Genomic DNA, 24383 nt, shown 5'->3' with positions numbered 1-24383 from the left:
GTATCAAATAATACCCACCTTTTGAATCATTCATTTCTGGAAGATTATATACACACACATATATATGTGTGTGTGTATATGTGCAGATGCATGTAATTATAAGGATATATATATATATATATATGCTGTGGAAACACGGAAAGATTCGAGGAGAATCAGAATATCTCTCTCTTCTGCTCCTTACCTAGAAGATAAGTTAAAGAAATGGAGAATATACTTGGCCAATGAAATGATAACTTTGCATAGACACATATATTCTAATATATTATCATACATATATATAGGCCTCAAATATATGTAAATAATGGGTCTGTAGACTGTAGATGGATATATATATATATATATATGCTTGGAATATTCGGAATGGAGGGCCATAGCTCTGTAGGTTAGAAAACATTACACACAAGAGATTTTTACTTTTTCCTAAAAAAGGTTGCAGCATAAGTTGTCTTATTTATTTTGTTGCTTGGCATGATATATATTGGATCTCCCAGTCCCAGTCCCAGTCCCAGTCCCAGGCCCAGCTGATTGTTTTTATTTTCAAGCTGGTGCCATGTCAAAATCAGTGCAGGAGCATGCATGCCATGCTAAGTAATTTATCATCAGTTATCACCATCTACCACACCAATATATATATATGCATCCGATCGAGGACGTCAAAATTATTGTCATCCTATCGTATTTTTATCAACATGATTTTTTTTTTCTTTTAATAACGAAAATCCATAATTACCACATACGTGTGAATTGTCTTCCGAATCATCTATAGATAAGAATTAATGCATGTATGATATATATATATATATATATCTCCAAAGCGGAACCATATATATATATATACGGCGCGGCATTGTTAATTAGAAAGAATACTGATGGCCGAACATAAGAATTTTCCTTCATATATATATTTATATATATGCGTTGCTATTGTTTGTCAGCGTCCAAAAACGACGAACCTTAGGTTTTAATATGAATGAACAATGATTAACATTGAACAATTTTGCACTCAAAAGATAAATCTCAGCTGACCTGAGAGAGCAAAAGGATGGAATTAATCATTGTTTGGCAGCACTCAAAGAGGAAGCATGAAGCAGTATATTCCACGAATCTTCGTGATTTAAGCATTTTTAAATGCATCAAACTCACCACCTAGATAGATATTTATTTACTTATTGATTATAATATATATGGAGAGAGATATAACTCCAATGCTCTTAATTTTTAGTGTTTTCATAAGACAGAACGACTCATATATTTTAATCAATTCACCATAGATAGGTTTGCATTAGAGATTTTTTTTCTCATTTTTATCCTGCATATTCTTCTTTTGTTCTTCTTCTTCTTCTTCTTCTTCTTCTTGTTTCTGTTGAGTTTTATACTTAATTTCTTATTCCTCCCTCCCTGTGAAGTGTGGAGTTGGTGTACGTACTATGGAATGCCCCTTACATGATTAATTTATACCAAAATTAAAAACTAATTTATCTCTAAAACTTATTTTCTGTTCTCAACTATATATCTATGTGTATACTTTTCTGGGTCTCAACTATTTTTTTTTTGCCGGCCACGTAACTATTTTAGCTCTCAAATTACTACTAGAATTTAAAAGCTTAAATAATACAAAAAACCATATTGATAGATGCAATAATTTTGAAGATTCAAAAATAAAAACAAAAATTAAAATTTGAAAAATAAACATCTTTCATAAAATATTATACACTCAAATTTAATTAGCAATGCATGGAAGTGAGCATGTTATAATATATCTAAAGATTAAAAAACTTCTCTATTTTCTTAAATAAAAATCCAATGTAAATAATATGTAGTAATATATGATTAATTTGAAATATATATTAATGATGTGATATCTACCAAACACAAAATTACTGCATGTGGTAAGCAACTCTTGTAAATGGCTTCGAATATGCCTGCTTTCGGCTAACCAATAATAATAATAATAATAAAAAAAAAAATTGAAAAAAGACTATAAGTTTTGTTTGGTTAAGTAATAATGTTGTGTAGCTGATGGCTAAGTTTTCATTCTTATCCTCCTGCCTGCATGATAAAGGATCCTTTTATCAGCTTTGACTTTTTATCTAATTTGTTTAAATTCATAAGAGATATATAATATTAATATCTAATTTGCATAAATATTGTGCAATTTTACCACCTTTCCTTTCCATTTGTTCCATTGCAATGTTGTCATATGAAAGTGTCTTTGAAAAAGTAATGAATTCATTTAAGAGTGTCATATATATATATATATATATATATATATAAAAGAAACACTAAAAAACTAATCAGATTTTTTGAAATTACTTAAAAGATAAAAATTACAATGCATATTTACCCAGCACTCAAAGAATAGTAATTATCAATTTTTATTGACAAAAAATAAAATGAAAAGTTTTTTTTGAACTTCCAAATATTTAAAATGATGGAAATTTGTCAAACTTGATTTCATCAACAAAGACAAAGGGACAAAGAAAATCATGTTCTCATATTATTCTAGATGCATAATAATTACTTGTTGGTTTGATGGACCATGAACGATGAATGTTAGGGGTATGTAAAATTTTGGTATAATTGAATTAATCAAATCAAATCGATCAAAATTATTGGTCTGGTTTGATTTTTTTTTTAATTTGATTTGATTCAGTCCAGTTAATTTTTTGGTTTTAATTTGATTTTTTAATTAAAAATAATCAAACTTTAAAATGATAATATTTTTTTTATGATTATAAAACATCGGCTTTGGCTAGCTACACGATTTTTCAACTTGTTTGGTTTATCGGTTAGTTTAGTTTTAATCGATTTTTTTGTATTTATTCATTTTATTTGGTCTGATCAATTTATACAATTTATATTTATTTATTAATTAATTCAATTGATTACATTTAATTGATCTGTTCAGTTGGATTTAGTCTCCCAATTTAATTTGAATCGATTTGGTTCAATGCACACCTCTTTAATGCAATGCTAAAGTTTCTTTCCTGTCTTGTAAGAAGAAAAGGAAATTAAAGAATATTATTATGAATTTAAAAGGAATATACTTCCTCCAGCCTTAGGTTAGTGTTTTGGATTTTTCTTTTTTGTTCACAATTTCAACACTCGTCTTGTCCTTTTCGTCAGTATTAATTAGGTACAAGAAAATGGCACCACATGTAACATCATTCCTCCTTTATCTTTTTGTTCATATTATAAGTAATTTCCCATTTTCGTGGGATATGAATGTGATTTTTATATCCTCTACCATGTCAAATTATTATATATATATGAACCTTTATATATAGTTGAATAGTTCAAAATCAGGGATTGGGCAGTTAAAATTATTACTTTGCTCTTATTCATTAGTAGGTAGAACAGCATATTTCACACAGAAGGTACAAAACGATCATTTTAATTAATTTCTCGATTCGTATCTTCGATCTAATCTTTAGGATAAATTATCATTATCTTTATCATATTATAATACATGACAAGCCAACTCTTATGTTGACTTAGTGGGAAGGAATTATATAGGATTTGTCTTCCAAAAAGGAATTATATATATAGGGACCATATTTGCTATTAAGATTAAAATTTCTCTAATGATAAGCCCACACAGTGTCTTTTACTTGTTAACTATGCCTATGTTGAATAAATTTATCTAATATATATATATATATATCTAATCTAAATATATAGTCATTTAAATTAGAGATATACCTCTCTCCTCTTACGAGAAGTTACTTTTTTACTCTATTTTATTTTTATTTTTTTTAAATAAAAGAAAACTATCAATATACCTCTCCATCGAGTTGGACCTTATATTTATACCACTTATAACATCTAATATCGAGTGATAGAAAAGATTGAATCAACTTATCTTAATGAGTTTATACGAACTTTTCAAGAATCATACATTCTTAAGTTACCTTATCTCAAACACATTTAATTCAAGAATTCTTTATTCACATTCAGTCTAAAAGGTATTTAGCTAATATTATTTTCTTTCTTACTATTCTCAATATATATATTAATTTCTTTAGAATTCCTTCTTAAATTTGATCTTGGACAATCGTGATATTAGAGACACCCAACTAAATTATTAAGACATAGATCTAATCCTAATTTAGAGATATATATACATATAAAGGCGAATGGACTGACTTTGACTAAATTTATCCTTTTTTGGTTGCGCACCAAATTACACGAAAGAATCATACCCGTAGCACTCTTCCTGGCCGCGGAAGAAACTAAATTAAGTTCCATGTACGCCACCGGATTTCTAGATCTCTCATAACAAAGAACAAAAATAAATGTCCTTGGAGAAGAAGTTTGCCCAAAAAGTCAAGATTCTCAACCTCTACTGCACAAGCCTTTTGAACATAGACTTTACCTGCTTTAATTGTTCTCCGCCAGTGCAGCTTCCTTGAAAAGCAATGCCAATTGCCAAATTCCACAAAAGGAAAGAATGAATCAATACCAGATCAACCCAATGTTTGTTCATGATATCTACTTGGTCATTGCATGGCTGTAACTTTAAGTTTTCAACACCCAGTGGATTCAATCCCAAGAAAAGGAAGGAAAAGATATTTAATAGTCTCTAAATACATTTTACTTTCCCTTTCTAATTCCCCCAAATCATCGTTTTTGTTATTCAACTCCAAATACTTGACTATCACCGTCAGATTTATGCAAAATCATATTCATTTTTGAGTTGATGAGACGCTTTTCTTTCGTCGCACAAAATTATCTCCTTTAGTTTATTGTCGTGTCATCTCTAATTAGTATCTGAACCGAAGATTACAGAAGATTTTCATGTAAGGTAATTTCATTACAAAATTTCTACATCACTCTTTAGACTTTTCATGTACTATGAGTAGAGCAAGAGGTGGCCGGAGAATTGGAACGAGTTCGGTCGTCGCTGTGGCTGGGCCTTTGCCTTTTTGTCCGAGAAGACGCCGGCTGTGGAAGAGGTGGTGGCGCTGAAGCTATTGGTGCATAGATCCCATTAGCTCCGGCTGCTCTAGACCCTTCTCCGGTTGCTACGGCTGCGTAGTCCGGCGGCGGCGGCGGCACCCAGATTCCTCCGACAACCACAAACTGCGGTGGTGCTTGTGGATTGCTGTTGTTGAGAACAGGAGGAGTTGGTCTTCTTTCATGCAAACGATATTTCTGTGTTCAACAAACAAAGCTTCACGGTTTAGGGCAAGATTATCTTTATCTGTAACTCAATAGCATTGATACTGAAATTTTGTCAAATTCCTTTGTGAAATGGCTTCAAAATTAAACCTTGCAGATCCACTGTCACCGTCTCCTTTTTGGGCATGTATCTAACCTTTTCTCGGAACAAATTGATGTTCAATTTTAACTAGAAATTAAAGCTTACCCACAGATAATAGGAATGCTAAATCTATCAAGCAACAATCATTGCCATCTATCTTAAAACATAATTAAGATGCATTAGAAGATAAATATCATTCCTAATTAACCTTACAATGACAGGAAAGAATGGATGAGAAATAAGGTGAACTCCAACCTGTAAATGGCTCTTCACTTCATCATTACTAAGCCCATCCACCTTCATTATCTCCCTGATTTGCTTCGGCGTTGCCACTGCCCAAATTTAATCATAGCATTTAAACAAAATGCATTTCAAACTCAAATAGGCTTAATTAACACTGCAATTATATATATATATTGAGGATAATACAAACCATGAGAGCCGCCGAGCTGCTGGAGGGCATGTAAGAACCGGCGATGCAACTCCGGCGACCAGCAGCGCCGCGCCTTCCTCTGAGACTGTCCTTCTTTCTCATCTTTCTTAGACCCGCCGGCGGTTGAGCTTGCGGCCGCGGCCGGAGTAGAAGAAGGTGGCGACGCGGTGGCTGCTGGTTTAGTCCCCACGCTTTTCTCTTTCTTGAAGGGATGAAAAGCACCGCCACTGTTTGTCGTAACCGAGACCTTTATAGGAGAGTCCTAAAAAAAATTCAATTTTTTAGGCCAAATCAAGCGAAACCCAGACAATTTGACAAGTATTTATACCTCTTTGATGGGTGGATCTGGGGTCTGATTCCAAAGCTGAACAGATCTAAGCCAGTCCGACTTCTTTGAAGATTTGTCATTGCTCTTGCCATCTTTATGAGACTGTTCTTCTTCGTCTTCATCAGGAGATGAACTTGTCTTGATGGGAAAAAACTCTTCAAAAACAGGACCTTCACTCGACGTATCTCCAGAACATTCCGATTGGCCATGGAAGTACTCCGTCGTCGTCCCTGACAACTGCTGTTTGCAAGCCTCGATCGCTGCAAATGAAAACCCAAAGCCATCAAAACTAAAGAAACTTGCAGAATTTGGAAATGGGTACACATAAATGTGTATATATACCTTGAGTTACAAGCTCTAAGCAGAGAGGAAGCTCGCGCTGGAAGACCTGAATCTTCCGGCGCTCCTCTTCGAGGGCGTGAACGTAGTCTTGGCAAGGCTGCATTTTGTCGGGGAAAAGGTGGGTATTGCGGATCATAGTGAGAGGAAGTGAGTGATGATTGAGGATGAGCTTTTGGGAAACAAATAAGGGGGGAGATTAAAAGGAGAGGTTTGGTATGAGCATAGAGAGATCCGGAGAAGGGAGAAAGAATAAAGGGATCCAAGTAGAATCGCAACAAGGAATAAACTTGGAATACAAGAAAATTATATATAGACGATGATGATGATGATGCGTACAAAATTAGAGAGGAGGGGGGTGTGAAGAAGGGTTTGAGAGAGGTCGAGGTCGAGGTCGGGGCGTCGCGTAGAAAACGAATCTTTGATTGGGGGAGTTTACAGAGAGAGAGAGAGAGAGAATAAATGAGATGAGTTGTGGGGGGTTTGAATATTCGGAGGGGGTGATTCCTTGTTTGTTGGTGTGGGTGGGCTGGCAATGATGTCATCGACTTCAATCCGATAAGATCAAAGCCCCAACCTCTCTCCACTATCTAATTCTATCTCTTTCTTGTCCGTGAATGATGTTGCAAACTCACCCTCCTTTCTCTTCATACTCTCTCTCTCTCTCTCTCTCTCCCTCCATGTCAAAACAAACTCCTTACTCATCAATAGAGTCGAAGTCGCAAACTATTTCCCTTATTATAAGATTAAATGAATATTAAACAACATGAGTCAATTCACATTTCATTACTCGTCTAGTCATGTTCCTCACAAGTTTATCTAAGTCACGATGCAAATTAATTTTTATCATTTTCATAACTAATACACGTGAAATTTTTTTTACAGCTTATTGTTCTCATGTAATTTTTATTTTGATGGTGATGAATTTTACTTATTACAGGTGTTTAATTAAGAATAAATTCTACCCAGATATCTATGATTTGCATTCTTAATTTGATCATCATGTGGAATAATTAGTGTATTTTCAGCTTTTAATGGAGACTCTTGGTTTACCCATTAGGTGTATTAATTGTATTATTATTACTACTTTACCATTTTAAAGCACGTCTATATATATAATAATAATAATAATAATAATAATAATGCAATAAAAAACACAAATAAATTTAAACAATAATCAAACTACAAATTGCTCGAATCTTTTTCTGTGGTACGTACGTACTTGTCAATACGTGAAACAACAAACAACCATAAATAAATATATACGTACGTTATGAGGCCTGAAAATAATTCAAAATTACGTTTCACATGAACCAGCGTTCGAAACATCAAAACACTAGAAATGAACGATGCAAACCATTTCGCCAAACGGGCCCTCCCCTACGTGTTGCCGCCCAACTTGCGGTTGAATTAAGGGTTCAAAAATTCGGCTGAATCTAATACCGCGTTTGGTTAGGTCCCGTTAAAACCAGACTGCTTTAAAAGTGGCCGTTGCCTATTCCCGCTCCCTAAAGGCCAAGCTCCGGATTATTGATATATATATATATATATATATGGCCACTCGCTCTATTGGCTGGATATTCCACGCGCCAGACTGATGACTGACAAGTAGTTCAGCGTACGACACGTCGCCCGGCGCCAGCTCACTCTACTGCCTTCCTGTCATTGGACACGCGCTTATTAGTTATTGCTCTCTGGGAGATGATCTGCTGCACCGCGCCTCACCACATGTAGTTTTATGACCTTTGGCTTTGGCTTTGGCATTTCCCCCTGCGCCTGTGCATTAATTTTGATAAGTAAAAATTATGGTTTTTTTAATTGTACCTATCAATTATATATATTTGAAATCTTATTAACATTATTTTTAGTTCTCTATTTAAATTTATATATCTTATAATATGAAATCACTTAAAAGATTATGAATTCTATCAAAAATTAAAATCTTTCAAAAATAATTTTAATAATGTTTGACGGTATTTTTAAAATTAAATTGGAATGGTCAATCCCAACAGTCTAATCATGAGCTAGAAGGAAAATCAGTTTGGTTCAGATAAAAAAAAAAAAAAAATCTGATTTTACCAAATCAATTCAGTTGTAGTTGAACTGTCAGTTGGAGAAACCAATGCAGTTTGATTAGTTTGCTTTGAATGCTTGGTAGCTACTCAAAATGTTGCTGTTTTGAGCAGTGTAAATAATCTTTTAAAATGTTGCCTTTCTTGCAAACCCTATTGCTACCGACACAATCCCATCATCTTCTTCTTCTTCTTTTTTTTCTTTTTCTTTTCTCTTTCTATTTATACGTTCACCTTAGACACTGTTATGTTATCTATTATCGAACAACATAATAATTATCGTTTATTTTATATTATTGAACTTCTATTTTTTTTCTTCTCCGTTCATTTTTAATCGTCACTTATCTCTCGAATATATAATTATATAACATATTATCATTATTTATACATTTTATATGCATTTTTTCTGGATTTATTTATCTAATAAAAAATTAAAACGATCATATCCTAATTCAACCTTGGTTCAACCATTGAACCGTGAACTATTCCTTTTCTAATTTTATGTCCAATCCAATTCTAAAAATATTGCACTTGAGAGCTACTTAGACGTGGGGTTAGATTGGTGATGATAGCACTCTTAGATTGCATGTAGGTCTCCAAGACAATAAACTATAAACTTGTAAGGAGAATTTCTTGAGGCATTTTCCAAAAATAGTTTTCGAGCCTTGAGATAACGTTACTTATTATTACAATAGATAGAAGAGATTATGAGATAAGAAAGTAAAAATCTTTGACTATGTATGTATAAATGTTATGATACAACTATAATTGTAATTAATGACTAGTTTACCTAGATGCCATCATTGGTGGGACTAATTATTAAGGATGCTATAATCAATACATTCTTAAAAATTCCTACTAATGAGATTTATAAGAATATTACAATCAATACATTATTCTTAAAAGTTCCTATTAATGAGATTTATTAGTTGTAGGAGACTATCCAACAATTAATTTAAATAAGAACAAGAGGCACACCCATTTGGATCAAGTGTCTAGGTGTGGTTATTTTTTAATTAAGCTTCGTAAGAATTGTTGAGATCAAAATTCAATCCTATCGTTTGTTCTTCGACTAAGCTTGTAAGCACTTTCACCCGGATATCCCAATCACCCGGACTATCCGAACGAGAGTGCTTACGGAAGGGAAAAAAGAATGAAACACAAGACAAAAATACCCTAACATACATATAAAAGAAATACAACAGCGGAAATAAAACGATATACATGTACGCCCACGAGTACCTCGCTGGATCAGCAGTCACGGAGTATATAAATATATACAGACCATGTGCCAACAAATAGGAGATACAAGGAATAACCCGGCATAGTAAAAAATAAGAAACAAAAATCCTATCAAAATATCAGAGATAACAGGGGGTAAGCAATCTGTACACCCTACCACACAGCTGGCTACTAGGTGGCGCGATCCTCGCCCTTAACTTTCGCTTTACCCTTATCTAGAATGATGGAAAGTAAGGTGAGTCGCAAGACTCAGCAAGTTATAAGAAAATGAAGACTGTAACATGAATAGAATGGGAGACCACCCCAAATATAGTCGCACACATACACACAAGCCATGAGACATTACACAACTGCATAGCATAAAGAAAAACACATACCGGTTATTGGGGCCCACATAAGACACCTAGCACTCAAGTCCCATACCAACCTACCGCTATCCTGAAAGGCAACATAAATCTCCACAAACCCGCGCGGGCTGTCCCGGGTCGGTACTCCCGTCACCCGTATGTCCATGTTAATACTCCCGACATCGGAGCCACAGGCTCCTTCGGAACGGTCCTCCCGTCCAAGAACTAATAACTACCAGTAGCCATGCAATGTACATAAAAATGCAATGGCGTAGTGAGCATCAACGTGATACACTGGTGCCTATACATCCAGGCATCAGGCCATGCTCCGCCTACATAGTAAACCACACGCGATGCATATGCCCGTGTTGGATGCATGATAACCAAGCTAGGATGTCCGTGACCAAGTATAACTAGATCATGAAAACCCCCAACATGCAGCCCGTACCCATGCGCACACCAAAACATGCAATAAGAATAAAATGATACCAGTCATGCTATAATCACGTAACGGCAGAACTAATCAACAGTGCTTGGCACCGGTCAATGGTCAGTGAATAGGAGAGACTAGCCGACGGCCTAAGATAGACCATACAACAGTCACACCGTCACCGAACAGCCAATCATTGCCCCCCACTGCACGACTGCTCTAGCCTATAAACAACCAAAATCCATAATAATACTCGAACAACTAAGAACCTAGCCCTGGGTGAGTACGGCATCATTCCCACAGGCATGGGGGTGGCATGAACCCCCGTAGGCAACCAACGAATAAAATTCTCAAGACTAGTTCAATAAATTAAATTTTAAAGTAAATCTTTCAAAAATTCTATAATCATTTAATGGCCGAAACAAACGAAGGGAGGTTAAATAAATTGACAACGAAAGGAACATTGTAGAGGGTATAAAGAACTTGCCTTTACAAAGATATCCTTAGGCTTGATTTGACCCAACGCAATAAAAATTATACAAACTACAATACCCCAATAATTTGCCAAAATTAACAAAATTGGACTCTAAATAAAATTTTGACCGTACAGAATATTTATTACTAGCTTCTCTACATACCTGGCAATTTAAATCTTCGATTAAACTTGATTTAATCCTGATTTTTCCACCAAAATCTCCCAAATTTCTCGTTCACGTGCTCACTGAAATTTCCCACTTTATTTACTGCTTCTATAGCAGCAAAAGTGCCTGAAATCGGGCTTAAATAGGGGCAAAAAGGAGCGGCTGAGGCGCGGCCACGTGGCAGCCGCGAATCCAGCGTTGGAGGCCACCGCCATTGACGAAACGACGTCATTTTTGGACGTCTTTGGCTGATTAAAATCAGCCAAAATCCAGCCTTCACGCGCGCAGCCCCCGTGTTTCGAACCCGCATCCACACCCACGCCCGCGCCCACGCTCGCCTTTAACCATATACCACGCGCATTAAATTTAAAGGGTCTTCGGTCCCTTTTTCTAAAATCACACCAACCACCTCCAACTTCCATTATTCACATACACCCCTCCTTTATTAATTACACTAACGTCCAAAACTACCGAAAATCACACAATTTAATTTATTTCAATTTTTCTCTTATTCTAGAAAATATTCTAAAATAAATAATTATTTATCCTAATTTCTTATTTTCTTAAAATTGCACCATTTATTATTATTTATAACAAGTTATATTAATATTTCTTTTAAATTAAATTACTCCAATAACAAATAATCAAATTAAATTACGATTCACACGCCGTTACAAAGCTTCAATTTTCTTCTTTTGGTTTTGTTTTAGTTTCATAAATTAAGGGCTATGTTCAATATTGGGTGCTTGAGTTGACTCAAAGCTTCAAGTATATTCCATATTGTAGATTAAAAATTATGAAAATAGAGATACAAAGGAGTAATGAGTTTGAGTATCTAACTTTGTATTCTTTTTTTTAGAGAAAAAAAGAGAACTTCATATTCTTTCATATTTATCTCAAAGAAATACAATTTTAAAATAATTTTTTTTTTCTTTTTGTTTTCATCTTTTGATTTTTTTTTCTTTGTATAACTACATATATATTTAAATACACATACATTTAAAGAGAAAAGGTTATCGCTTTTAGATTTGATGATAGCGAACCTAGATATAGGGTCGCCAACCCTATATTTAACAATAGAGAACCCATATTTGGGTTTGTCATCCTAAATATTATTAATTTGGTTTGATAGTGTATATAGAGGGGGGAGGGGGGGATGAAGGCCAACAAGTATTTGGATTTTCTTGTCCATTAACAACGGCTGCCAGCACCGATGCCAGTCAACGAAATTCAACCCGGTCAGTGTTGGCTGAGAGAGCAAGAGAGAGAGAGAACCCAGTCATGGAGAGTGAAGGGTTTTATTGCAAAAACTTGTATCTTTGTGTGGATAAAAGTGCAATTTTATAAAAAAAAAAATTATGGGTTGCATTAGATTCACGTGGGCCAATTCGAATTGGGGTGCATAGGTGGGCCATACTCGATTTATGGAAGAATTTTGGGAGCACAGGAGGACCTGGGCCTCCTCATGATCTTCATAAGAGTCACATTTTCATATAGAAATTTTTATACAGAAGAGCTGTAAAACAATATACAGGGCTATAACTTAATTTGTTCAACAATTTCATGTATAAGATTTTACACACAAAAAAAAAATTGAAAAAAAGATTTGTATACAGACCTATTTCACTGTCTTTAAGGATTACCTCAGAAAAAAGAAAAAAAAAATCTTACATAAAGCTATATCTTTGAATAAATATATACAATACTACAATCTGCAGCTATGTACAACAGTTTTTATAGGGAATATCTTATAGAAAGAAAATTTTAAAGAATCAAAGCTGAATAGAAAAATCTCATCTAGCTAGATCATGTGATTAATTGTGTGATTTCTGGCAACTACACCCAGGAATAGGACTTTGCTTATTGGGCCTGTTGGTTGGTTTCTCAACACATACGATACATATTCTGACCCACCCATGAATTTTGCACCAAAATATGTGTCTTTTATATAACATTTTAGATGGCACAAATTAAGCAAATTAAGATGGCACAAACGTTGTTTGAAAAAAATCTCTAGATATATCCTCTCTCTCTCCAGGGTATTTTTTTTTTTTTTTTTTTTGAAAATTTCACTAGAAAACAATCTTTAAATTTTGTTCACCAATTAATAATCTCGATTACAATCTTAGTCTTTTGTACATGAGCTAAAAAAATTTAAAATAAAACTTCTTACAAATAAAATAATATATCTCTTGACACAAGTAATATAAATCCTACAGAAAAATCTCAATACAAAAACTTACAATAACTCACTTGCATTCTCATATTTTTTTTTGTATCCTTCATTTGAAAAATGAGAAGACTTCTTATACTTAGATTCCTTAACTAATTAGCCAGTTGAGGACGATGAAGACAAAGGCTAAAAGACTCTATTCTCTTTATTGCTTTCAAGTTATTTTTAATTTTTTAAAATAAAAAAATATATAAATAAAACCCAAAACAACAATTTTTGTTGTTGTTGCTATTTTCAGTCAAAACACAGAAAACGATGTTGCCTTCCTTGTCAGTCGCACCTGCTGCTCGCCCGGCTTGCGGCTCGCAGCCTTTGCCAACCTATCGCGGTAGCCATCACTGCTCTTGCCGTCTTCCATCGCTGTTGTCTTTGGCCATCGTCGTTGTCAACCTTCCACAACTAGTCTTCTGCGGTAGTTGTCAAACGGTCCCTTGCGGCTTTGATTCGTTTTTTCCATAGGTTGCCCCTTCATCTTTGTCGTGGTTGTGCCCGTGACCGCTAATCTCTGACATTGTCTTCTGTCATCATCTTCGCACTTTGGTGGCAGCAACACTAAATCTTCGCCAGTGATTATGTTAACACTCTCACCGGTGGCAAGGGAATGGGAAAGAGAGGAATAAGGCTTGCTTAATGGAGAAGAATGGTAACAGAGCGGGCCGCGGGCACAATAAGAGCATTTCCAATGGGGAATACCATTTTGGAGTGATAAATTATCATTTCACAACTTTGAATAGTGTTATGGCATTTCTAAATTCTACATCTGCTTCAATGGCAGGTTGTAAATAGAGGTGCTATTTTAATATTTTTATTAAAAAATATAATTCAAAATTTAAATTTCAAAATTTGACCGCTGAAATTCAAATTTCAAAATTCAACCATCGAATTTGAAATTTTAAAATTTAACTGCCAAAATAAAAATTCAAAAATTTCAAATTCATCTATAAATATGATAATCTTTCTCATGTTTTCATTCAGCTATATTATATTCTTTCTCTAAAATCATTCATCCCCTTATATTTTCATTCATCCATCAATATGAATCGTTATCCTAATATTTTAGGAAGGATCCTCAATATTAAGGAATAAGATGATGATTAATTAGATATATTGTATGATTCCACCAGAAGGTCAGAAGGGTCTAGTCATTGACGGATAAGAAGGCATCGTGGTTTTGTTCCAAGCCATAGAACAATTAATCGTGGTAGAGTTGAAGGCCACGAAAGACTCTACCGCAACTATTTTGCTACCCCTTGTGTATATGAAGGGTTTTTTCGAAGGAGATTCCGAATGAGTCATCATCTTTTTCTTCGAATTGCAAATGAGGTTGAACAACACGATCTATACTTCATCCAAACAACAGATGCCATTGGAGTTCTTGGTTTGTCATCCCTTCAGAAGATAACAACTACTTACAGAATTCTTGCTTACAGAACACCAACAGATTCTGTGGATGAATACATCAGAATTGGAGAAAGCACTGTCATACATAGTCTAAGAAGTTTTTTGAAAGCTGTTATTGCAGTGTTTGGCGACTATTACTTGAGACCACCAAACAATAGCGATATTACTCGATTGCTACAGATAGGGGAACAACGTGGCTTTCTCGGCATGTTAGGGAGTATTGATTGCATACATTAGAAGTGAAAAAATTGTTCGACCACATGGCAAGGTATGTATACTAGTCATTGTCATGAACCAACAATCATTTTGGAAGCTGTGGCTTCTTAAGATCTTTGGATATAACATGTATTCTTTGGGCTTCCTGGTTTGCTGAATGACATAAATGTTCTAGATAGGTCCTATGTTTTTGCATTATTAGCAAATGGTCATGCTCTTCCAATAAACTATACAATTAATGGTCATGAGTATACAATGGGATATTATCTAGCTGATAGTATTTATCCAAACTAGTCGATACTTGTAAAAACAATTCCCTGCTCACAAGGTTTGAAGAAAAAACATTTTGCTAAAGCACAAGAGTCGGCAAGAAAAGATGTGGAGCGGGCATTTAAGGTACTTCAAGCCCGTTTTGTAATCGTGCATGGACCAATACGCTTTTGGGATGAAGAAACACTTGCAGATATTATGAAAGTGTGCATAATAATGCATAATATGGTCATTAAGGATGAAGGAGATATTGATAACAACGACTTTGATGGAAGTGATGCAAATCCGCCTGTGGAAGTGTCACATGCGTATACACCAAAATTGGAAGATTTCATGCAAACCCATTGTCAAATTAGGGACAGTGCAACTCATTCTCAACTACAATCAGATCTTATCGAGCATTTGTGAGAACACCATGGCGAATAATAATTTTCCCAATTTTAATTTCAAGTTGTATTTTCAATTCCAATTTCAATTTTAAGTTGTATTTCAATTTCACAAGTACTTTCATACCAATTAAACTCCAATGTCAATTTCACAATTACTTTCATAGCAATCAAACTTAATACATAATTTTTCATGAATAATAACAACATTATAAATAATGACTAAAAAGTAAAACCCTGATTTTTCATAATCTCCATATTCAAGTTATTCCAATATGCTGTAGAAATTGGGTCCATACCAGTAGTGTTAGTTTCCATGATCTTCATTTCAGTTTGCCATTCATTATTCTTTTCTTCAACTTTTACCTTCCTTTTTTGAACTTCTAATTGCATTTCTTCAATTTCTAACTGTTTACGATGTTGCTCCAATGCTATCTCTTGTTGAGCAAACATTTCCATTCTTTGATTCCAGTAGTGATGATCTAGTATATCTTCAGCCCCGATTTGCTTCTCTTTGTTTTTAAGTTGTTTTTTCGAAACTTTTCTGCCCAATAGCCTATTAAGGTTGGGAGTAGACGATGGTTCAATGTCATTCCCTAAATGTGGAGTTGAATAACAAGATTCAATATGATTTGATTCAGCAGAACTACCAGTTGAATGGTTTTTGCTTTCTTATTGCTGGTAAGATTATCAGTCCATTTCCACTCCATTTTCAAGATATTCCAACAATACTCGTATTGAAATGGTCTTTCAATGATCTTAACAAACATTTCTTTTGCTTCATAAACCTGAAAAACATATGAAATCATTCAATCAATAGTTCAAATATTAAATCATAATAGTGTCTATCTAAAAAAACTCAATCATTGCATTATTTTGCTCGACGTGTCCACTTTATTACAGTATTTCAATTTAACTATAAAAATCGACAAATTTTGGCACATTTTACATTTATATCAGTCCAACGGATTTTAATAGAAGCTTGTGAACGTTCTTCTTGATTGCCCCCATAAAGTTCTACGTATTTCAATATTCTATGCCAGAAAGCACCACTATAATATCCGGGAATGATTTAAGGCTATAAATAATATTTGATGAAGGGTAGAAGTGGAATTCTCGAAAAAATGAGACTATAGGGTACACTAACGCAACTTTAGGCAACCGAATCAGTCAGAGGGAGTATCTCGGACCCTAGATAGCCAAGGAAAATGGTATAGTATCTACAAGTGATTTGAATTATAATTTTTAGTGATGAAAGAAGTGGGATTGAGAACAGTTTTTGGTACAACTGTCGACCGGGCTGAGAAAATCGAATCGACGTAGGAGACGTACGGAAAGTCAACGGAGCATGTCAAGGACCCATATTTTATGTATAAAACAGCACTTAAGTGATTTCGGGTTGAAACAAATGGGTTTAAGGTCAAAATGATCGATCGGGCCTAAGTGTAATTTTTTAAAATTACCCGAGGGAGGTTAAAACGGTAATTTTTCAAGAATTTTGAGGGTCAAATGAGATGTACTAAACTTGTGGGACTTAGTGGTATATTTTGATAGTTTAAGGGGTCAAGAAAAAGGGTAGAAATGTCAATTGAAGAAATTGGGGGGCGAAAGTGCAATTTATCAAAAATGGTGTTGTGAACGCAACAAGCCAAAGTCGACTGTCGCCTTCCACCGCATGTGGAGCTGTCTCCGGCGATGGGATGGCTGCAGTAGGACCTGGGGGAGGTGCTATACGGCGTGGGGTTTCTTGTAGGCCAAGTTGTGGCCGGTGATTGGCCGAGAGTCGGCCAGAAATTGCTATAAAAGGGGGGACCGAGGGTTTCAAATTTTTGGCAAGAAATTGACCGCATTTTGGTGTGAATCGAAGAGAGTGGATAGAGGGATTTTCATCCTTGAATCAAGGGGAGAAATTCTGGAGAATTTCGTGAGGTTTGGTATTCGTTTAGAGGCTGTTCGAAGCCTGATCGGAAAAGTGAGGCGGTCTGCCTCGCTGGACCTGTAATTGCCCTTTTGGGCCCCTTTCCGGTGGTGTTTTAGCCTAAAACAAGTACCCTTAGGATCGACTAAGCAAAGGCTATAAGAGGGTACCATCGGATTTGGAATCAGAGCAGTCACCACCGGCTGATTATCAAGGAAGATGGTGGCGCGTGAGCTGCACGCGCCACACATCACTTGCACCCAGGCGTGCAAAGGGAAATTTTGGTAATTATTTTTTTAATATTTTTATTTAATTATTTTAGGATTTATTGTGTTGGAATATTTGAAAAATGGTTGAAGAAATAATTATTTTTGAATTATCGAGGAGAAAAATAGAGGAAATTATGAAAAAATTGAGAAAAATGGATTTTAATGCTTCCTTAATTAAATATGGTGTTTAGAAAGTGTTATGACTCAAGATTGAGTGTAAGTTCAAGTGATTGCGATTTGGCACACAAATCGAGGTGTTGCACAAGGATCGAGGCATTTTGAATGCGTTCGAGGTGAGTGGTTTGATCCTAGTTTTACCTTTATTTTGGAAATGTCTTAGTGTGAGTGTAGTGAGTTCAGGTGAGCAGTCTTACCAAAACTCGGGATGCTATGCTTATGCGTTTTATTTATGTATTTATGGCATTATTTGCATATTGATCATGTGGTATATTGCATCAATTGTTTTTACTTGCAAAAGAGTTGGTGCATGGCGAGTGATTTTCATATTATCGGGGTATTGGTATTTGTGTCGGTGTTGTGTCTATGTGAGACGGGATGGGATCTTCTTGGGAATGAGACAAAGTTAATCCAAGTGAATGAGTGACACGGTAGGGCACTTGAGAGATTAAGTATGTCGCAGCATGGTCAACCCCAACGATATGTGGAATGGATTTTTCATAGGAGGTTGAGTATGTCTGAGAGATTTCTCAAGATAGACGTGTTGCATGTTGTCGTTTGTCTGTATATGTCATGCTCGTATATCTTTCATACATTATGTAAACTGTTTCATGCCATAATTTAGATGTTTCATCATCTAACCTGGGTTATGCCCCTAGAACATTCTAACGTTCTAGCTAGGGACTACTGCAAGGGCGAGGACGTGACCGGTTGAGGGCCGATGGTCTTTAGTTTGATAGTCATTATATCTTTCTGGAGGCTTTAGTATGTAATTCGGTTTATGTATGAACAATTATAAGTTAATGATGTTATCATTTGATAGTTTGTAATATGTAGTTCAGTGTAGAAACACCTTGTATGGAACTCGTGGTAGGTCATGGTATTGATGTTAATGTATTCGTTGCATTATAATATGTCTCGTTTAGTTGTTAAGATTATTTGATCTTGTTAGTTAAACGGGCAAGACTGGGGTTCTCGGGATTCGTTGTCTGCATGTGAAGATTGTTTTTGAAATCATCGCACGTGATGAATTTGAAAAAATAATAATAATTCCCGAGAATACCCTTATAGTGACACGCCTGGCGGGGCAGGGTGTTACAACCACCTTGTTGTTCATTCCCAGTAATTACATCTTTACTCGTGTTAAGTCACGCAGATATAATTAATTTGTCTTTTTCTTGAGAAAAATTCTTTGTCTTTTGCGATTTTCTCACTTTTAGAACAGTTTCATCTTGTACTGGCGCCAATACTGCAGGATTGGGCCGCATATTATCATCATATAAATCATTGTTACTCATAAGCAAATCAATGAAAGAACTGTCAAATTGATAATCCATCTAAAAAAAATAAAAAAATATAATCAATTTAAAGAATGAAAATAAAATAATAAATTAAAATAAAATCTAACAATTAATTTAAATTCTAACAATTAACTAAAATAAAACATAACAATTAACTATAATTAATATATATATATATATAATTCTAACAATTAACTTTGAATAATTGTTTCTGTAACTCCCCAAACACCTCCTACTAAACATTTATAATTGATTAATATATATATATATATATAACATACCTTGGGGTGCCTCTAGATCTTTCTTTTTCTCTATGCCTCACTTGCTCCTACTCATAGCTCACCCCCCTCATCCTTGACGCAATCCAAAATTCGTCTCACTGGTCGTCGCCTCTCGCGCTACTCACCCTAGCCCTCATAGGCGCTGCTCACCCTTGCCTTGTTGTTCTTCTTGCTCAGCGCTGCTCGCCCTCGCCTTCTGCCTCTGGTTTCTCTTGCTCTACCTCGCCTCCTCTATTCAGGTATGTATATATATATACAAATGCAATCTTTGATTTTCTCTTTCCAGAAGTTGTAAAAATAGCACCGGATGGGAGAAGTTGTCATTTTGCAATTTCACATGCCACTCTCATTGGAGTGGACATTTTGTATTTTGGGGTGTCATTTCGATAATTACGTGGATAACACCGCCAATGGCAACTGTTGTTGGAGTTGTTCTAAGGGAAGGGGAAAGAGATGATAGAGAGAAAGAGGGTTTATTAGGGAATGTGAGAGTTCACGAGGTTAGCTATTATATATATATATATATATTTCTAATATATATTATTTAATTATAAAATAATATATTTATAAAATTATATTTGTAAAATATATTACATACATATATTTTATATGCAAATTAAAATATATATTTAGCGCATTATTTATATATAATATGTTGAATTTTTTTATCTAATTTATTTCGTTAAAACGTATTAAATATGAATTAATTATATTATAAATATTTTTTGTATGGCGAATGTTTGACCATATTTAAAATATTTTGAATCAAATAACACTTATATTTTTACCGTCTCAATTTTTTTTCATACATCGAATTGCTAGCCAGGTGCCTAACAACTTTTTTCTTCAAACCCAACTTCCTCAAAAAGTTTTGTAGAATATATTTAAATGTCTATATAATGCATTCTAGCTTCTTTTATAATTTTATTTTCATTTAAAGAATTGCATATATATATATATATATATATATGAGAATTAAAAAAGGATTAACATACAGGTATGTAATATATCCGATTTGAAGATTTGCAAATTCTCGATTAAATAGTTCTAATTTATTAAATAATCAAATTTATTGAATTAAATGTCATTAAAAAATTATTTTCAAAATTTCAAACAAAACGCATTTTTTAGTTTTCTATTTTAAGAAATAGTTTTTCAGAATGATAAACAAAACTTGTTTTTCAGTTTTTTGAAAACACTATAAAAAATACATTATTTAGTTACGGATTTTTTCCGTTGCTAATTAGCAACAAGTTAGCGATGGAATAGCCGTCTCTAAATTTTTGCATAAATAAGCGACAGTTTATTCCGTCGTTAAATAATTTTTAATATTTTTAAAATTTAGTGATGGATATGCCCGTCTCTAAATAATTTTCGTAATTTTAATTTTAAAATATATTTTTTAATTTAAATTTTTTATTAAATTTGTTAATTTAGCGACAAAATTATTCTATCGCTAAAAGAAAATAAAATTAAAACTTAATTGAAAGTAATTAGAAATTAAATTTAAAACTTAATTTAAATTTTTTTAAGCCATGGAATAATTTCGTCGTTGAAAGAAAATGAAAATAAAATTTAATTTAAAATAATTTAGCGCCAAATGGGAAAAAATTTAAATCCTTTAATTTAAAATTATTTAACGATGGAGCAAATCCATCGCTAATTGGAAAAAATTAACATTAAAATCTTGTAGTGATGGAATAAGTCTATCACTAAAAGAAAATAAAATTAAAATTTAATTTAAAATCTATTTTCAAATTAAGTTCAAAATAGATTTTGAAGATATTTTCTATCAAATATTTAGAGTTATTTACTTACAAAATTATTTTTCTAACATATAAATTTTGAATAATTTTTTTCGCTAGTCTAACATTAAATTGGAGTTTAAAAATATTATTTATATATATATATATGTTTGTTTATTTAGTATAAATATATAATTTATATAGTATCTTTGATTTATTATTTTTTTGTTCAATATATTATTTGTATATGAATTAATTATTTTATGTGAATAAGATCTCAATTCCAGCGACGATTTCATTAGAAATGTTATAATTAGAATCCCTTTTATTTTCAATGTAGTTCCTCTACCACTATGAATCCCATTTAGATTCAAGCATGTTACACTTTATTAGGAGAACCTAAGTACTCTCTTTTAGATTTAGGAAATAACTCTCAAAGATTTTTTTTTTTTTTTTGGAATATACAAGAGCGAAACAATCAATCTATTGATATTGAAAGACTTAAAGAAGCCTTCCAATGTATCATTTATGAGTCTAATGGAATTCATATGTATAGGAAGAAGTGCTATGAAATAATTTTTTCTTTCTTTAGACCATATTTTAATTGTTAATACGATATATAAAAACTGCTACTACAAAGAGTATTACACCATTGATCGTGAAATATCGATTGCTTGTTGAACTCTATGAATTATGTGAAAGTAGGATACTCTAAAGAGAACACAACCTAAATGCCTTCAATAGGTACCATTTTCTTTTTATTAGAAAATTATCATATGTAAATTATAAAAAGAAAACAAAACGTATAAACTGATCTCGATATATGATAATATCTCATAGAATAGAAACTATTAGGTCAATAAAAATTAAAATAAGAGTTGATACATGAACAATAAGAAATAACACAAAAACTCATTTAACCAAATCACGATTTTTTTTTTTTTTAGTTTTTTGACTTATTTGAAAATAAAAAGAGATAATTAGGTCAAAATGTCAAGTATAACTAAGTGGAGAATCAAATAAAAAATTTTAGTTCAATTGCCCATGGAATATGTATGTTTTTGAGAAAGCATTTAGATGTTTGTATTGATATTCAGTGTCTGAATAAAAATGATTCAAAGTTTGTATAAATTTTATGTAACTGAAACACTTACTGAACATCATTTAGACACTTATAAACAGAGACATTTGTATAGACGTGTGATGATTTTGGGTTCCATTATGGACATGATTGAATGTCATCTTGGGTTTCAAACATTTGAATGAAGGCTTTGAGTCGCATACTATACACCTTTAAGATGTCTATGGTCCAATCTTTAGCTGTTTGTATGAAGGCCAAAGACTGGAACACATTCTGGAACCTTTTGAATGGTTGTGATCAAACCTTTGGACGTATGCATGAAATCCTAGATTTGGGTTACATTTTGGAAAAGTTTCACATGTCTACAGGGGCGGATCTAGGAATTTAGGTTGGGGGGCTGAAATTTTAAAAAGTTAACATAATAAAATTCTTATATAACCAAAAAGTCAATACAATAAATTTTCATTAAACTTGAGCTCGACGAGGTTTTGAAACAAAAAATTCATCTACAACAGAATCTACATCTATTGTAAGAGCAAGTTCTCTTTCAATGTAGAGAGTCATACAATCAGCAAGGAAATCGTCCTCCATTTTGTTACGAAGTGTTGTCTTCAAAAGTTTCATTGCTGAAAATGCTCGCTCAGTAGTTGCAGTAGAAACGGGTAATGTCAATACAAGACGAATCAATCTAGTTATCATAATGTATGTATCTGACCTTCCACTGTTGGTAAACTCTTGGCACAATTCAACAAGTGTAGATACTTGAAACCTTTGGTCAGCAATCACATCATGAACATAATACTTCAACTCATATTCTAAAGCACAAATATCTTGACTGCTAAAATCTTCAGGATAGAACTTCTTTGCAAGCGTACAAATATCATCACTATTGAATGATTCAAATGAATTTCTGGGATCCAAAGCCACACTGAGAGAAAGGAGTTCTACTGATTTATCATTAAAGCGTGTACTTAACTCCATCAATACAAAATCAATTGCTTCATTGAAAACATCAAAATGATAATGGTGCTCAACTGTAGTCTCATCCCTACAACAACCAATCATATATGAAGAATTTAGATCCGGTATGTCAATGTTGTGTCTTGAACAAAAATCTTTTACTTCTTGAAGAAACACTTCCCAACCTTCTTCTCTCAATTCTTGAAGGATAAGTTTCGCAGTAGAAACAAATCTCATAGCAGCCAAAATGTCTAGTGATTTTTTTTGAAGAGCTTGACAAAGAACATCAGTTATTCTCATAATTTTGTGCATTAAAAGCAAATTGAACACAAATTCAAAACATGCAAAGTGTCTATAAGCGCCACGGACTTCAGCTCGAGAACTTGCTTTTGAACAATGAACTTTAAGATATTCAAGCACCTTGCAAGTTGCAGAATACATGCCTATCATGTTTTTTACAGAATCATAATGGGAACTCCAATGTGTTGCTCCAGCACGTTGCAAATTACCTATTTGATTGGCTCCACTTCCAGACTCACGCTCTCCAATACTCAACATATGCTCAACTTCTTTTCTTTGAGCATTTTGCAACTCACTAATGCGCTGAGAAGAAGAATTAATAATATTGATAACATTATCCAAATGAGAAAAGAATTCCCAAATAACACTGACATCCTTAGCTGCAGAAATCAATGCCAGTTGTAACCTGTGTGCAAAGCAATGAACACAATATGCATATGGATAATCTCTAAGAAATAAAGCTTGAAGTCCATTCCAAGTACCACGCATATTATTAGCACCATCATATCCTTGACCTCTCATTTTGCTAAGTTGAAGGTCGTGTCGAGCAAGAATATCAGAAATCTCATTTTTTAGGTTTAAGGACGTGGTGTTACTAACGCTTTTGATTGCAAAAAAACGTTCTGTCAAAATACCACAACTATTCACAAACCTCAAAATAATGGCTAATTGCTCTCGATTAGATTCATCTTTTGCTTCATCCACAAGAATACAAAAACGTTCATCTCCAACATCCTCATGAATCAT

The 24383-nt window shown here is 33.7% G+C and overlaps 3 protein-coding genes across 3 annotated transcripts; 1 reads left to right on the top strand and 2 right to left on the bottom strand.

Annotated features, from left to right (window-relative positions):
- Window positions 1-4606: 4606 nt before the first annotated feature.
- LOC127796236 (transcription factor HHO3-like) lies at window positions 4607-6847 on the bottom strand. The gene is made up of 5 exons (XM_052328282.1): window positions 6370-6847; window positions 6028-6287; window positions 5700-5961; window positions 5522-5598; window positions 4607-5157 (listed from the first exon to the last, which is right to left on the bottom strand). Exons 1-5 carry the CDS (start codon window positions 6503-6505, stop codon window positions 4849-4851), a joined length of 1044 nt encoding a protein of 347 aa, XP_052184242.1. The 5' UTR covers window positions 6506-6847; the 3' UTR covers window positions 4607-4848.
- A 7771-nt stretch (window positions 6848-14618) lies between these two features.
- On the top strand, window positions 14619-15626 carry LOC127796890 (uncharacterized). Its single transcript, XM_052329295.1, has 2 exons — window positions 14619-14937; window positions 15277-15626. The coding sequence occupies exons 1-2, from the start codon at window positions 14619-14621 to the stop codon at window positions 15624-15626; spliced, it is 669 nt and encodes a 222-aa protein (XP_052185255.1).
- A 7215-nt stretch (window positions 15627-22841) lies between these two features.
- LOC127796889 (uncharacterized) lies at window positions 22842-24383 on the bottom strand. The gene has a single exon (XM_052329293.1). It carries the CDS (start codon window positions 24381-24383, stop codon window positions 22842-22844), a length of 1542 nt encoding a protein of 513 aa, XP_052185253.1.

The sequence above is a fragment of the Diospyros lotus genome, chromosome 3 (assembly GCF_014633365.1).
Source record: "Diospyros lotus cultivar Yz01 chromosome 3, ASM1463336v1, whole genome shotgun sequence".
Taxonomy (NCBI): Eukaryota; Viridiplantae; Streptophyta; class Magnoliopsida; order Ericales; family Ebenaceae; genus Diospyros; species Diospyros lotus.
The sequence above is the reverse complement of the archived record's forward strand: the minus strand, read 5'-3'. Positions and strand labels throughout refer to the sequence as shown.

Bases quoted from the DNA above. Each gene is read 5' to 3' on its own strand.
- LOC127796236 (XM_052328282.1), bottom strand. From the start codon at position 6,505: ATGATCCGCAATACCCACCTTTTCCCCGACAAAATGCAGCCTTGCCAA. The intron at 6,288-6,369 runs GTATATATACAC...TTTCATTTGCAG, and splicing joins CTTAGAGCTTGTAACTCAAG to CGATCGAGGCTTGCAAACAG. The intron at 5,599-5,699 runs GTTTGTATTATC...AAATTTGGGCAG, and splicing joins GCAGCTCGGCGGCTCTCATG to TGGCAACGCCGAAGCAAATC.
- LOC127796890 (XM_052329295.1), top strand. From the start codon at position 14,619: ATGAGTCATCATCTTTTTCTTCGAATTGCAAATGAGGTTGAACAACAC. The intron at 14,938-15,276 runs GCATGTTAGGGA...CCTGCTCACAAG, and splicing joins GGAACAACGTGGCTTTCTCG to GTTTGAAGAAAAAACATTTT.
- LOC127796889 (XM_052329293.1), bottom strand. From the start codon at position 24,383: ATGATTCATGAGGATGTTGGAGATGAACGTTTTTGTATTCTTGTGGAT.